General features: G+C 46.7%; 1 protein-coding gene across 1 annotated transcript in view; it reads left to right on the forward strand.

Annotated features, from left to right (window-relative positions):
* D2HGDH (D-2-hydroxyglutarate dehydrogenase) overlaps window positions 1-7,696 on the forward strand; it is a 29,024-nt gene extending 21,328 nt beyond the window's left edge. The window contains exon 10 of the mRNA XM_036755960.1: window positions 4,862-7,696. Coding sequence (XP_036611855.1) covers window positions 4,862-5,124 — 263 coding nt within the window. The 3' untranslated portion in view covers window positions 5,125-7,696. The remainder of the gene's footprint in view (window positions 1-4,861) is intronic.
* Window positions 7,697-12,714: the final 5,018 nt, after the last annotated feature.

Here is a 12,714-nt window from a genome sequence, read left to right on the forward strand (position 1 = left end):
AGAAGTCACATGGCTTGTCCAGGGTCATCCAACCACTCTCTAGGAGAGGCACATCCTTCTGACTCCACAGAGCCAGCTGCCAGCTCTCTGCCTCCTCCATGTCAGCCTCCTTCCCCATCCAAATCGAAGGGATTGCTTTTCACAGGATTCACTTATTAAGTGCCCACCATGTGCAAAGCTCTAGAGTTGCTTGTTGAAGATGCAAACACAAGGCAGTTCCTCCTCTCAGGAAGCTTTTCCATAGGGAATGCAGCCTCAATTACCACAATTTTGAGGCTGGATAGTGCACCAGTAACCGAGGAGATTAAGGAAGCGTTTGCGGAGGATGTGGTGGCTAAGCTAAAAATGTGGAGAAATAGAAGTGAGAAAGAAATGCACGTCAGGCATGGTGAGCAGCTTGGGAAAAGATACAGAGAAGGGGGCCTGGGATACCACCTGCAAGGAACAACTGGGATTACACTTTAGCCAGAACATAGTAGGTTTAGTGAAGAGGTATGCTCTAAGTCTGGAAAGGGAGGTGGGACCCTGATTGTGAAGGGCTTTACAAACCAAACAGAGGATTTCCTATTTATTCCAATGAAATAGGGAGACACAGAAGAGCTTTGAGCCAAGGGGGTGGTCAGACCTATAGCTTAGGAAGATTATTTGGACAGCTGTGTGGAGGATGGTTTGGAGAAGGTTTTGGCCCCAGCACTGGGAGACCAGTTTGGAGCCTGTTACAAGGGTCACAGGGACACAAGAGATAAGAGGCTGAGGACCCGAAGGAGAGTGGGGGTTTCAAATCAAGAGCGGGTTAACAGAGGTATGAGATGTTGGGGAGCAGAATTAATAAGACTGGGGCCACTGAGTGGATATGGAGGGAGGGGAATGGAGTGACTGAGGTAGGCTATGAGGGAGCTGGGATGACTCAGAGGTTTCCCATGTGGGTGAATACAAGGAGGGTAATGCCCCCAACAGAAATAGGGGAGGAGGGGCAGGTTGGAGAGAGGGAAGGTAATGAATTCTATTTTGGAGATATTCTGTTTAAGATAATGTAGGAGTTCCAGTGTTGGTGTCCAGCAAACAGTAGGAAATTTGAGACCAGAGTTCAGGAGATAAATTAGGGCTGGATACAGAGTTTAAGGAGTTATCTGCATAGCATTGATAGCTAACATGGCAGCAAGACAGCATGTTATAATGGATGGAAAGCTGGCCTCAAAATCAGGAAGACCTGGGTTTGAGTCCTGCCCATGACAGGTATTGGCTGTGTGACCCTGGGCAAGTCACTTAACTTTTCAGTGCCCTAGGCAACTCTCTGACTATAAATTATAAAGCAGCTGCCAATCAGCTTTACTCAGAGGCATTCCTAAGCTGATGAAATCACAGGTCTGGTAGAAAGACAACCTGTAAGCCACCTCCTGCAGGTAACAGATGTGATGCAGATAGGAAAATAGTTATGAAGAGGTCCAGTGATGTACAGGAGACTGTTTGGGAGGAGGAGCAGTCAAATGGAGCCAATAAACTCTTATTATATGCACGGTATGGTTAATAAGTAAAATGAACTAAAGATTGTGGAGGCAAATTTGGCTTTCTAGCCATCACTGAGCCTTGGTGGTACATGCTTGTGACTGGATTCTGACAACAGAAGGTAGAGAAAAGGCACAAATGTACACATTTGATGTGACCCATAAACCAGAGGGGAAAATCAGGGTGGATAGCACTTGGGTGAAGGAGAATGGAGCAGGAGGAGAAATGGAAGTAACATGGTGGTGGGCGTAGATTATAGAGCACCTGGCCAGGCCAGGCCAGAAGGAAGAAAAAGGGAGGAAGTCCAAAAGCCGTTGGTAAAACTGGCATGAAGGCATGACTTCGTAGTGATCAAGACTTCACCTATTGGGATATCTCCTGGGTGCTCTTTGTGGAAGTGAGAAGAGCTGGTAAAATCTCGGATTGCCTTGAGGATGATTTCATTCTTCCAGAGGCAGAGATACTGATACTGAGGACCTGGTTCTTACCAGTAGGAGAGCTAATGGAGAGCTAATGGGTGCTGTGGGAGGCAATAGCCCTGCCATTTTAGCTGACGAGAGAGAAAGAGGCTAGAAGGAGCATCAGAAAGTTCAGAGCAAAGAGTGAGGGTGAGTGGCTTATGCTTCCAGGATGAAATGCTGATGCTCCAAATGCCAGTTATTCCAATGTGGAAAAAATGAAGTAGATGGAAGAAAGCTGCCTACTGAAGGTGGAGACAAAGGCTGGGAATGGAGGCTGTGTGTCCTGAGTGGGGCTGCCCTGGAATAACGACGTCAACAGCCTGAGAGCCCAGGAGAAGCTGGGGCTACGGGAATGCTAAGGAGGACTGCTTGCTAAAGACCTCTTTTTGTTACTTTGAGGACAAGAGGAAGGTCCCTGAGAGGATGGGCCTGCTTCTTGGGGTGGATAGTACGGTGATGGAGAGCAGAGAGTAGTCAGGACCAAGGACACCACTCTTCAGCCAGAGAAGGGTAGACAGGGCATGGTCATTGGGGATGATGAGAACCCCGTGCCAGCGATGCTGGAGTGCAGACATGCCGGAGGCATCCCAGGCCCGTGCAACTTGCTGGTTGGGGTCCCAGGAGCAGATGAGATGACTTCCTGTTCTGCTTTGGCCTTCCTGGTCCTGGATGATGGGAGCTCATGCTGGAACTTGGATCCGTGAGGAGCCAAGGGCAGAAGCACACAGCTGCCTGACCTCACTCCAGAAGGATGCACCGAAACTGGACTGCCGTGTCCAGATGGAATCACATTCCCCTGTCTGGATCAGATGGAATGCTTCTCGTACCCAGGTCCATTTTGAGAATAGCACTGCCCACAGTCCCCGTTAGTAATTGAGTGGTCACATATCAGGGATGAGTCTCCCCCTTCTAAACGGGCTGCTCACTTTGCAGCTTCCAGCTCCTCTTAACAATTTGCACCAGGGCCCAGCAGGAGAAGTGGGTGGCTACATGAGCCTCTTCAAGTGACTTGCAGTCAGGAATGTGGACAGAGCCATGGTGTGGGGCCCAGTTGTCAGTGGAGTGGGGGCAGCCAGGTTGCCTCTATCGGGCTGAATATATCCCTCCCTCTGGGGCCGGGAGGAGAGCTCCAGGAGGGACTGGAGCTGGGTGCAGTGCATGCCTATTACTGGACAGGTGACTTTCCCAAGGCCCAGGCAGAGCTGGCCAGCAGACCCCTTGTACAACCAGTGAGAGAGTGTGACAGGCAGCTTCCAGGCCAGGGACTTTGGAGTGCCCCTCTCTTTCCCTGCAGGCGGCTTGGCTCATGCCTCCTGCCAGGAGGTACATGCCATCATTTCCATTGCCACTGGGCATGTGTGGGCTGTAGGCGCTCTGGCTCCTGCTGACTAACAACCAAATACTCAGTGTTTGCAAAGGTCTGAGATTCTGCCAAGCCTGGGACCTGGGACCTGAAACATCTGATGACTAGGAAGGCCAAACTCATTATGTGCTTATTGATCTAGGTCAGGAGGACCTTTGAGCCTTATCAGCCTCCTTTTACAGGCCTTGGAGGTTGAGGGACTGGCTCATGGTTACACACATGGCAGAGTTGGCAGAATCTTACTCACTTGACTCCAAGTGCAGGATCCTTACTGCCATACTGTGGTAATGAAAATGGGCCATGTATGTATGTGTGTATGTGTATGTGTATGTCTGTGTATATGTGTATGTGTGTATATATGTGTGTACATATAGGGCCATGTGCATGCATGGGATAGTGGTGGTGGAAGAGAATTGTCAGGGGGAAGATTGTACCTGGGAGAGAAGGGGTGCTACTGAAGCCCCATTTCCTCATCCCAATAGCCTTTTCATCTTGGAGATGAGGGGCAGCCGGCTGAGTAGTTTGCACCCTCTTCCCAGATCCAGGCCCTGGGCTATCCTTTGGGCCTGGGTGGTGGGGGGCAGGCTAGACCCTGGGTCCCCCACACTGTATGGGAATATTGGAGTCCTTCTGGGATTTTCCAAGCCCACTCCCAGTAGGGCAGCATGTTGGGGGTGACCAGAGGTATGTTTCTGTATGGGCATGTTGCTGGAAGGAGGTTGATGGGTCTGTGGCTTCCTCCCCCCAGGCCCAGACCAGCCTTCCCAAAACTAATTTGATAAGATAGGTTTTCCCAACAAGGTGCTGGTCTAGGCTCAGGCAGGGGCTGGTGGACCTGTGTGCCCATAACAGCACTTGGTGAATGAGCTTAAAAGAAAAAAAAATTGAAGGACCATTATGTGCTTTGGGTTTCTAACGTTCCCAAAGCACCACTACTTAGATCTGAGTGATTAATTTGATTCTTAAATTATCCAATCAAATAGATGTGTCAATTATCCCCATTCTATAGAAGACCCCCCCCCAAACTGAGGCCCAAAGACCTCAGTGACTAGGCAGGGTCCCACAGCACCCTGGGGCTAGAATATGTGCTTAGCTCTCTGCCTAGTGTCCTTTTCCCAGGCTAAATTGGGTGTGAGTCCCATGGGCCAGTCAGGCCTTAAACAAGCAGAAAGTGATCCCTGCTCTTGTGTTGAGGCCATTTATCCAGAGCTAATAAGGCAGCTGTTGGGTTCTTGTGTCTGAGGGTTGTTTTTGCCTCATTTTCTTTTAAAGAAGCTGTACGAAAGATCTGAGACCCTGCCTGTGGGCTCTCAGTAGAATCTTGGCCATCGTGAGCTTTTGGGGGCAGCCTGTGCTGAATTTTTTCAAAGGCATTGCTAAAAGAACCTGCCTAAGCTGTACCTGACTAATGCTTAACCAAGGGCCAGTCTGTTGCTACCAATATCCTCTCTGTTTTCCATGATGCTGCGTCGCACTCTCCTTAGCACAATGGATGCACAGTCTCTGATATGATTATGTTCTGTTCCTTCAGGAGATGGCAATCTGCATTTAAATGTAACGGCCAAGTCATTCAGCTCTTCCCTCCTGAAGGCCATCGAGCCTTATGTGTATGAGTGGACCGCCCGGCACCATGGGAGTATAAGTGCGGAACATGGACTGGGGTTCAAGAAGAAAGATTTCATTGGCTACAGCAAGCCCCGTGAAGCGGTCCTTCTCATGCGGCAGATCAAAGGCATGCTGGATCCCAAGGGAATCCTGAACCCTTACAAGACCCTGCCATCGAGTTCTTGCTAATGCTGCCCTCCCTTGCTGCTTACTGCTATTCAGACTCATGTGGACCCTCCCAGTCAGTATTCCTTCTCTGTTATAATCAATGATTGTAATGAAGAGCCAAGAAGGACTTCAGACACAGCCTCATTGTGCTGATTGTGCTGGGTGTGGAGGCCAGAGGGCTGGCGACCCTTTCTACTGGCTCCTGCTCTGGGGTGGCTTCTTTTCCAGGTTGGGGCCATGGTGCCCCTATTTGTTGGTGTGTTATGTGGAAAGAACCCTGGGTTTGGAGTTCACATCTAGGCTCTTGTGTGATTTGGGAAATTCCCTTTAACCTCTATGGGCCTCAGAGTTCTGACTCATACAATGATTGCTTCCCAGGCCCTTCTGTCTTGAATCTTCTGCGCATAATGTTCAGGTGAGTCAAAGTATAGGTGTGATGGCAGTGTTTGCCATACGATTTAGCCTGGTAGTCCTAGTGGGCAATGTGAATTTGTCCTCTTTTTTCCCATTCCTTAATCAGAGGCAGGAATGGTTGGGGGTGGCCACCTCTGATTAAAACAGTGAAAACATGTGTTGGCTGTCCTCAGTGCTCTCTTAAAGGTGCAAAGTTCAGTGCCTTGATTCTGTAGGAAGAGATGCTCTACATCAGCCTTACATAGAATTACAAAAACCCTACCTGCCTTCAGCCCTGGGTAGCAAATATCAGCAGACAAGCATCCTTTCCTATTCCTGTATACCGATTGTGTGTTTGGGACAAGGATGCCAAGAGTTGGGTATTTATTTCAGTCATTTTACCCTGAGCCCATTCAGCTGATGGAAATACATTTAGCTCCTTCCTCTGGGGGCATGATTTCCTGTCTTGGGAAAGGTTTTTGTGGAGGTCAGAAGAGGCCAGGCTTGGGTGACAAGGACAGGGTGGGTGGTAATCACAGCTTGCCATTGGCTTTCATTGGATTTGTCTTATGCTTTAAGGATTCCAATGTGCTTTGCCTATCATTTTCTTTGATCCTCATGGTAACCCTATGAGGTAGGTGCTTCTTTTAGTCCCATCTTACAAATGAGCAAACAGGCTGATAGAGGTCAAGAGACTTGTCTGGGGTCACAGAGCTAGTTAAGTGTCTGTGGCAGGGTTTGAACTCAGATCTTCCTTCCTGACTCCAGTTCTAGCACTGTTTCTACCTTACCACCTTAAACACTCAGGGCGACAACCTTAGCTCTTAGTATGTGATTTGCGTCAGATTAATAGAGATGCCAAAGGAAACTGGGCAGGATCATGTCGATGTGGATTTTCTCATTCGGAAGGCCAAGCTAATCCTCCTGATGGAGTACCTACTCTGTTGTTTTAGCTTGGCTTGTCTGTTGTGAACATGGGTTGTGGTTTTCCCTGCTTGGAGACACAAGTAAACTGAGGCATAGAATCATGCTCCAGGGCCCTTATTCCAGCGTTTCACAGTTGCATGATCTCAGAGTTGGAGAGGACCTTGGAGGAATCCATACTCGAGCAGGTGAATCCCCTCTGGCAATGTGGGTTTTTGTCTCAGTTACTGCTGGAGGGGTGATCACCTGTGGTCTTCTGGGACATGTGTCTTGTCTAATGCATTCAGAGTTGATGTCTTTCCCAATATGGCCCACATCTTCCTATAGCAGCATTTACTGGAGATGAAGACAAATATTTCATGGATTTTTCCTATCTCTTTTCCCTCTGTATGGTCATTTCTGTAGGCTAACAAAGATTTTCCCAAAGCTGGGTAGCAGAGGCAAAGTGGATGAGCCCACTGGACTGGGAATAAGACGACCCAGATTATGTTGCCTGCCACTGATGGCTTCCAGTGTGTCCCTCACCTAGTGTTTTCACCTTTTCTGCACCGAGTGTCCTTCATTGTATAATTGGGAAATGGTGGTACAGTAAAGCCCTCTTGGGACAGCTAGATGGCGCCATAGTGCATAGAGTGCTGGAGCTAGAGTAAGGAACACTCATCTTCCTGAGTTCAAATCTGGCCTCAGACACTTACTAGCTGCGTCACCCTGAGCTAGTCAGTTAACCCTGTTTGCCTCAGTTTCCTCATCTGTAAAAATGATCCGGAGAAGGAAATGATGAACTGCCCCATATCTTTGCGGAGAAAACCCCAAATGGGGTTATGAAGAGTCTGACACAACCAGAAGGACTGAATAACAACAAAGCCTCTTACAGAACACCTCACTCTACTGTAGATGATGATGACAATGATGCTTTTGCAATGTCGGTCTCATCACGTCTCCAGACTCCACAGTGCTGCCCTGTCCAGCTCCCTCAATGTAACATACAAACAGTTGAAGGTTCAAGCTGGGAGAAACCCTTAAGAGGCCCTAGGGAATTGCTTCGCTAACATCTTCATTATGCTAGGACCTTAGCGCAGTCACCACTGACTTGTCCCACAATCCCCCTGTGAAGGGAAATAGGATGACGTTCCTTGACTGTTGAGCTTCTTCATGAGCATGCCAGGCAATGGCAAAGGACTCTACCCAATAGTGTTGTTGAACAAACTCAACTGATTTGTTTTTTGTAGCAGAATTTTAGTGTCATGAAATAATGAATAAAATAATAAAGAAGCAAGATTGGGAGGCATTTTTCCTCTTTGTGTGCTAGAGCCAGTAGTCTCTTAAAAGGGATGTGCTGAGGTCCATTGGGCGTGAGCAGGTGCAGAATGCTCATCGCTGCTAACATTCAGTTCAGAGGGAGGACAAATTAATTCCACAAACACTTTTTTTTGGGGGGGCAGTGTCACAAAATGATGGTATCTAAGTGCTGGAAAGGACCTCAGGGGCCATCTAGAACTCTTCTGCCATATTCCGCTGCTTGGTGCCTGAGAGTTTAGCCATGGGAAACCTGAAGAAGGGTTAATGTGAGAGACCATGGTGCATTGCCAAGGGCGGAGATTAAGGGCTCAAATTCTGAAAGTCAGATGAGAGTTGTCCTTCTAAGTAAGATAGACTCCAGTTTGTTAGGCTCTCAAGCCTGAGGTGAGGAATGAGGATGATATCTAAATACTGATGGATTGATGGGAGTGGGGGTGGGGGAGAGGGAAGCACTTGCCAACTAAGTGTGAATATTAATTAACACACCATCTCTGTTCACAGGTTTAATGATTAAACCTTTAATGATTCAACTTTAATCACAATTAATTCAAAGAAATTAGGTTTTGAGATGTCCAGCATTCTGTCATAAGATTGCTCCATATCTCCTCATTTTTCATAACTAGTTCTAAATTACATGGCCTATTAAAAGAGGAATTGAGTGACTGAGGAAAGGTGGTGGCTTTTTCGGGACCAGTTTGGGTGCTAGTGGAATGCACTGGCTGTGAAGCCCATCCTTAGGTGTGCCTACAGAATGCTGCTGATGCTGTTCGCTATGTAGAAGAGGCTGGGTCTCCTGCTTATGGGAGAGTTGTGATGACCCTCATGTGATGGGAGTCATGTAGAGCTTTGGAGCACATTTGGTAACTGGTAACTGGTGCTGGTCTGCTGCTCAGGTGGTGAGGAGCCTGAACCTGGGTGCATTCAAAAGGCACTAGAAAGCCTTGCTCCATAGTGCGTTGACTTCTTCCATTCTGGCCACATTCCAGTGAGAGAAGAGCCGGTGCTATGAGGGGAGAAGCGTCAGGTTCTCCCCACTGGAGGCCCGTGAATACAGACTGCCATGCTTTGGCTCTACACTTGTTCTTTTGTTTTAGGGGAAGGAGATTGGAGAGGATCTCAACAGACAGAGGAGAGTAAGGCTGGAGTACGTGATATAATGTGTTCAGAGATTCAGAGCTAGAAGGGACTTGAGAGGCCATTGAGTCTCATCCACTCATCCTGCAGATGGGAAAACTGAGGCTTAGTTACGTTAAAGTGGCTTGCTCAGAGTCACACAGCTAGTCAGCATTTGAGGCAGGATTTGAATCCAGGTGTTCCTGGCTATAAGTTCGTTGATCTATTCACTTTGTCAAGGTAACGTATTAGTCTAGATAGAAGAAAAGCCCAACAGTGCCCCAGCCCAAGAAATCTGCAGAAGTTTGGGTCCTAGGATACATCTACCCACGTCCAAATTGAGGGGTTCCTTCAGGATGGGCATTTTTGCTGATTTTAGAGCCGGAAGGAACCCCGGAAGTCATCTAAGACTGCCATTTTATTTTACAAATGAAATCGAGGCACAGAGAAGTGGGTGACTTGCCCAAGGTTAGACATGTAGTACGGGGGAAGTGGGAGGGGGGCAGAGCATCCTGCTCCTCATGGTCCCTCCATGAGGCTTGGTTGGTTGTTTGCTACAAGAGGTTACTGAATCTGAGTGCCATCTAGTGGCCTAAATGAGTAACTGCCCAGACCCAGGGTAACTGTACCACCTCTCTTGTCCCAAGTCTGGAAATGGGGAGTCCTGATGATCGTTTGGCTGTCACGTGGTTTGTATGTTTTGATTAATGAAGAGATACACTTTTTAAGTCATGTGAATCAATGAAAATTATAACAATAGACATAACTTTGATGACTCTCTGATTATTAATAACGGGAGTAGATCCCATGTGGACTCCAGGACACAGAAAGACTCCTTCTACATCAAAGGTTTTAAGGTGGGGATTTCCAGGTCCTGTAAACTTGGATGACAAAAAAAATAATTTTCACTAACTTTTGGTTTCCTTTATAATTCTGTATATTTTATGTTATGCATTAAAACCACTATTCTGAGAAGAGATCTGTCAACAAAAACTTTAAGATCCTCTATCTTAGATGGTGAGCACCTCCTACTACTCTCATTTGAGGTTCACATTATGCTGGTTGCATCCAGCCCCAGAACATTACAGAGTCTCATTTATATACCTGTTATCATGCAAAAGAGTTCATCCTAACTATCCACACATGAAAAGCAAAGTGGATGAAGAATCCCTGTTGCCTAGACTATAATATGTAGTTGTAGGGGGTCCGTGTGTGTGTGTGTGTGTGTGTGTGTGTGTGTATGCGTAGGGGTATCCCCAAAGTCTTAGTACAGTTTTAAGCTTTTAATAACTTCAGAAATAGAAATGCTACAAACTCCCCCAAAAAACCCATTTGAAAGGTTACTTAAAATTTTAAAATATCACTTTGTTTCTTATTAAAATTCAACCTGGCCCCTGTCTTGTGATGTATCTTGCTCTTGTCAATAAACATTTTCTTGTCTATATTTCTTGTCTCTTGTCCATAAACATTTTCACTAGCTGCTGTTTAGGGACTGAAAGGATTGGCTTTGTAATCCCAGCTTTAAGATCCTCCAAAGATGGAGGTTTGGATGCACATAGAATAGTTTTGCCATGGCTTCATGAGAAAGATTCTAATGGAGATAGGTTAGGTGACTGAGGTGGCCAAGCAAGAGGACCTCTTCTGATTCACTGGCCTGAGAAAGTGTCATCCAGAAGGTATTGCACATGCAATCAATAACGGCAGAGCATGCCCCTTTGTTAAGATTAAAATGTTTCATTGAGCCTATAGCAATTTACACACTTAACTGGGGTGAGGGGAGGGGAAAGATGGGGAGAAAATGTGGAACTCAAATGCTGAAAACTAAAAATAAATTTAAAAAAGCTTAAAATGATAGATTTATTGTTAAAAATTTTAAAAAGTAAACAGTTAAGATTTTACTTGTTTTTTTTCTAAGTTTGAAGTGTTTTTAATTCTAAAGTTATTAAAGCTTAGAACTGCATTAAGACTTTTGGGACATGATATATATTTACATATCATATATTTATATACATATATATAAATATAGACACACACCTCTTGGGGAGATACTGCAAAAGTATAATGACCCAGACCCAGAGCTGATCAGGAGAACAGGCTACATTGCCTTTGGGAAATTGCAGAGTTCCTTTAAAGAATTCCAGCTTGTCCCCCAAAAAAAGGGCCTTCCTTCCTTCCTTCCTTCCTTCCTTCCTTCCTTCCTTCCTTCCTTCCTTCCTTCCTTCCTTCCTTCCTTCCTTCCTTCCTTCCTTTCCTCCATCATCATCATCATCATCATCATCATCTTCTTCTTCTTCTTCTTCTTCTTCTTCTTCTTCTTCTTCTTCTTCTTCTTCTTCTTCTTCTTCTTCTTCTTCTTCTCTCCTCCTTCTCCTCTCCCTCCTCCCTCCCCTCCCCCCCATCCTTCTCTCCCTCCCTCCTTTTCTTTCTTCACTGTCTTTCTGACTATGTTGTATGGCTGCAAGTCTCCAAAGGCAATGGAGGGGCACGTAGAGAGGTGAGGAGAGGGAACATATGTCCAGGAGAAGTTATACAGAAGCAGCAGAGTAAAGTATCTCATCAAAGAAATCCATGACTGCCAAAGCAGATGGTCTAGGATCATATTGAGAATGAGTAATTATCAATGAACAATTTCCATGCTTTTTAGATATCCTTGCAGTGCCAAGAGAAATTGAGGAAGGCTTCCAGCACATTGGATGGACCCCTGGTGGTGCCTTTATGGAAGGGCAGGGATAGGAATGACACAAGATGCACAGGCATGGATCCGTTTGCATTCTTGGAGAGGATATGCACAAGTGTGTGTGCACACACGCACATACAGACACAGAGACTATAGTAGTTCATCAGACTGTACCGGTGGCAGTGACCTTGCTGTTGATGCCCGGCCTTGGACACTTTGCCTCTACAGTCATTTGAGATGACTGGCACAGATGTCCTCATGAGGCACAAAGCCATGCTCCAAATAGACTTTCCTTCCTCGGAACCAATCCAGAGCATCAGCAAAAGGAACTTTCTAAACAGCACCTGATTCAGACTCGTTTCTGAACACTGTGTGCTCCACCAGAGTGTTGACGAGTCTGCCAGAGGCTCATCTTGCTGCCTCTTGTGGCTTGGCCATGTGTCTGTATCTGCCTCTTAAACGGCCTTGGGGGAGAGCTGAAGAACGATGCAATCATCACAGTATTTCAAGGGATCTGCGATCTCACTGACTTGGTCACTCCTTCCACTGGCACCCCTTGCTCCCCAGTCTGTGTCATTGTAGTCCACGCCCTCCCAGGAATCCTCTGTCGAGCACCTCGCCTGCATATTTGGGACCTTCTGAACCTCTTTTTTAAAAGACCATTCTGAATGCCCGGTGTAGCCTTTAGAGAACCAAGCTTTCAACCCTGGGACTCCACATGTTCAGCCTGCCTCCTGTTCTGATCCCATGTCTCGGAGGAGATAACTTTGATGCCACTTTCGGCATGCACCACACACTTCTCCACTGCTCTAGGGCTTATCTCCAGTTCTGCTTCATCAGAGATTGTGAGGTTCTATGATTCACGGGCATGTAGCATCATCTGCAGAAGAGGATAGAGACTGTGATTTTATTGGTCTAGGGAGCTTCGTGGTTGAGGATGCTCCCTCTCTGGGGGTTGGTACATTTTCAGCAACTTCTCTTCTAGAGAATTGTCTAGGGCACTGAGAAGTTAAGTGACTTGCCCAGGGTCCCTCAGACAGTAGGCATCAGAGACAAGACTTGAACCTGGGTTGGCCTAAGGTTGGCCCTCTAGCCGGTATGCCACAATGCCTCTTGAGGGACTGCTTGTGTTAAAAAGAGATTTTTGTCCGGGAGTGGCTTCCACTCATTGAAAACCCTTTGTAGGTTTCCAGATACCTATGCTC

The sequence above is a fragment of the Trichosurus vulpecula genome, chromosome 4 (genome assembly GCF_011100635.1).
Source record: "Trichosurus vulpecula isolate mTriVul1 chromosome 4, mTriVul1.pri, whole genome shotgun sequence".
NCBI classification, from domain to species: Eukaryota; Metazoa; Chordata; class Mammalia; order Diprotodontia; family Phalangeridae; genus Trichosurus; species Trichosurus vulpecula.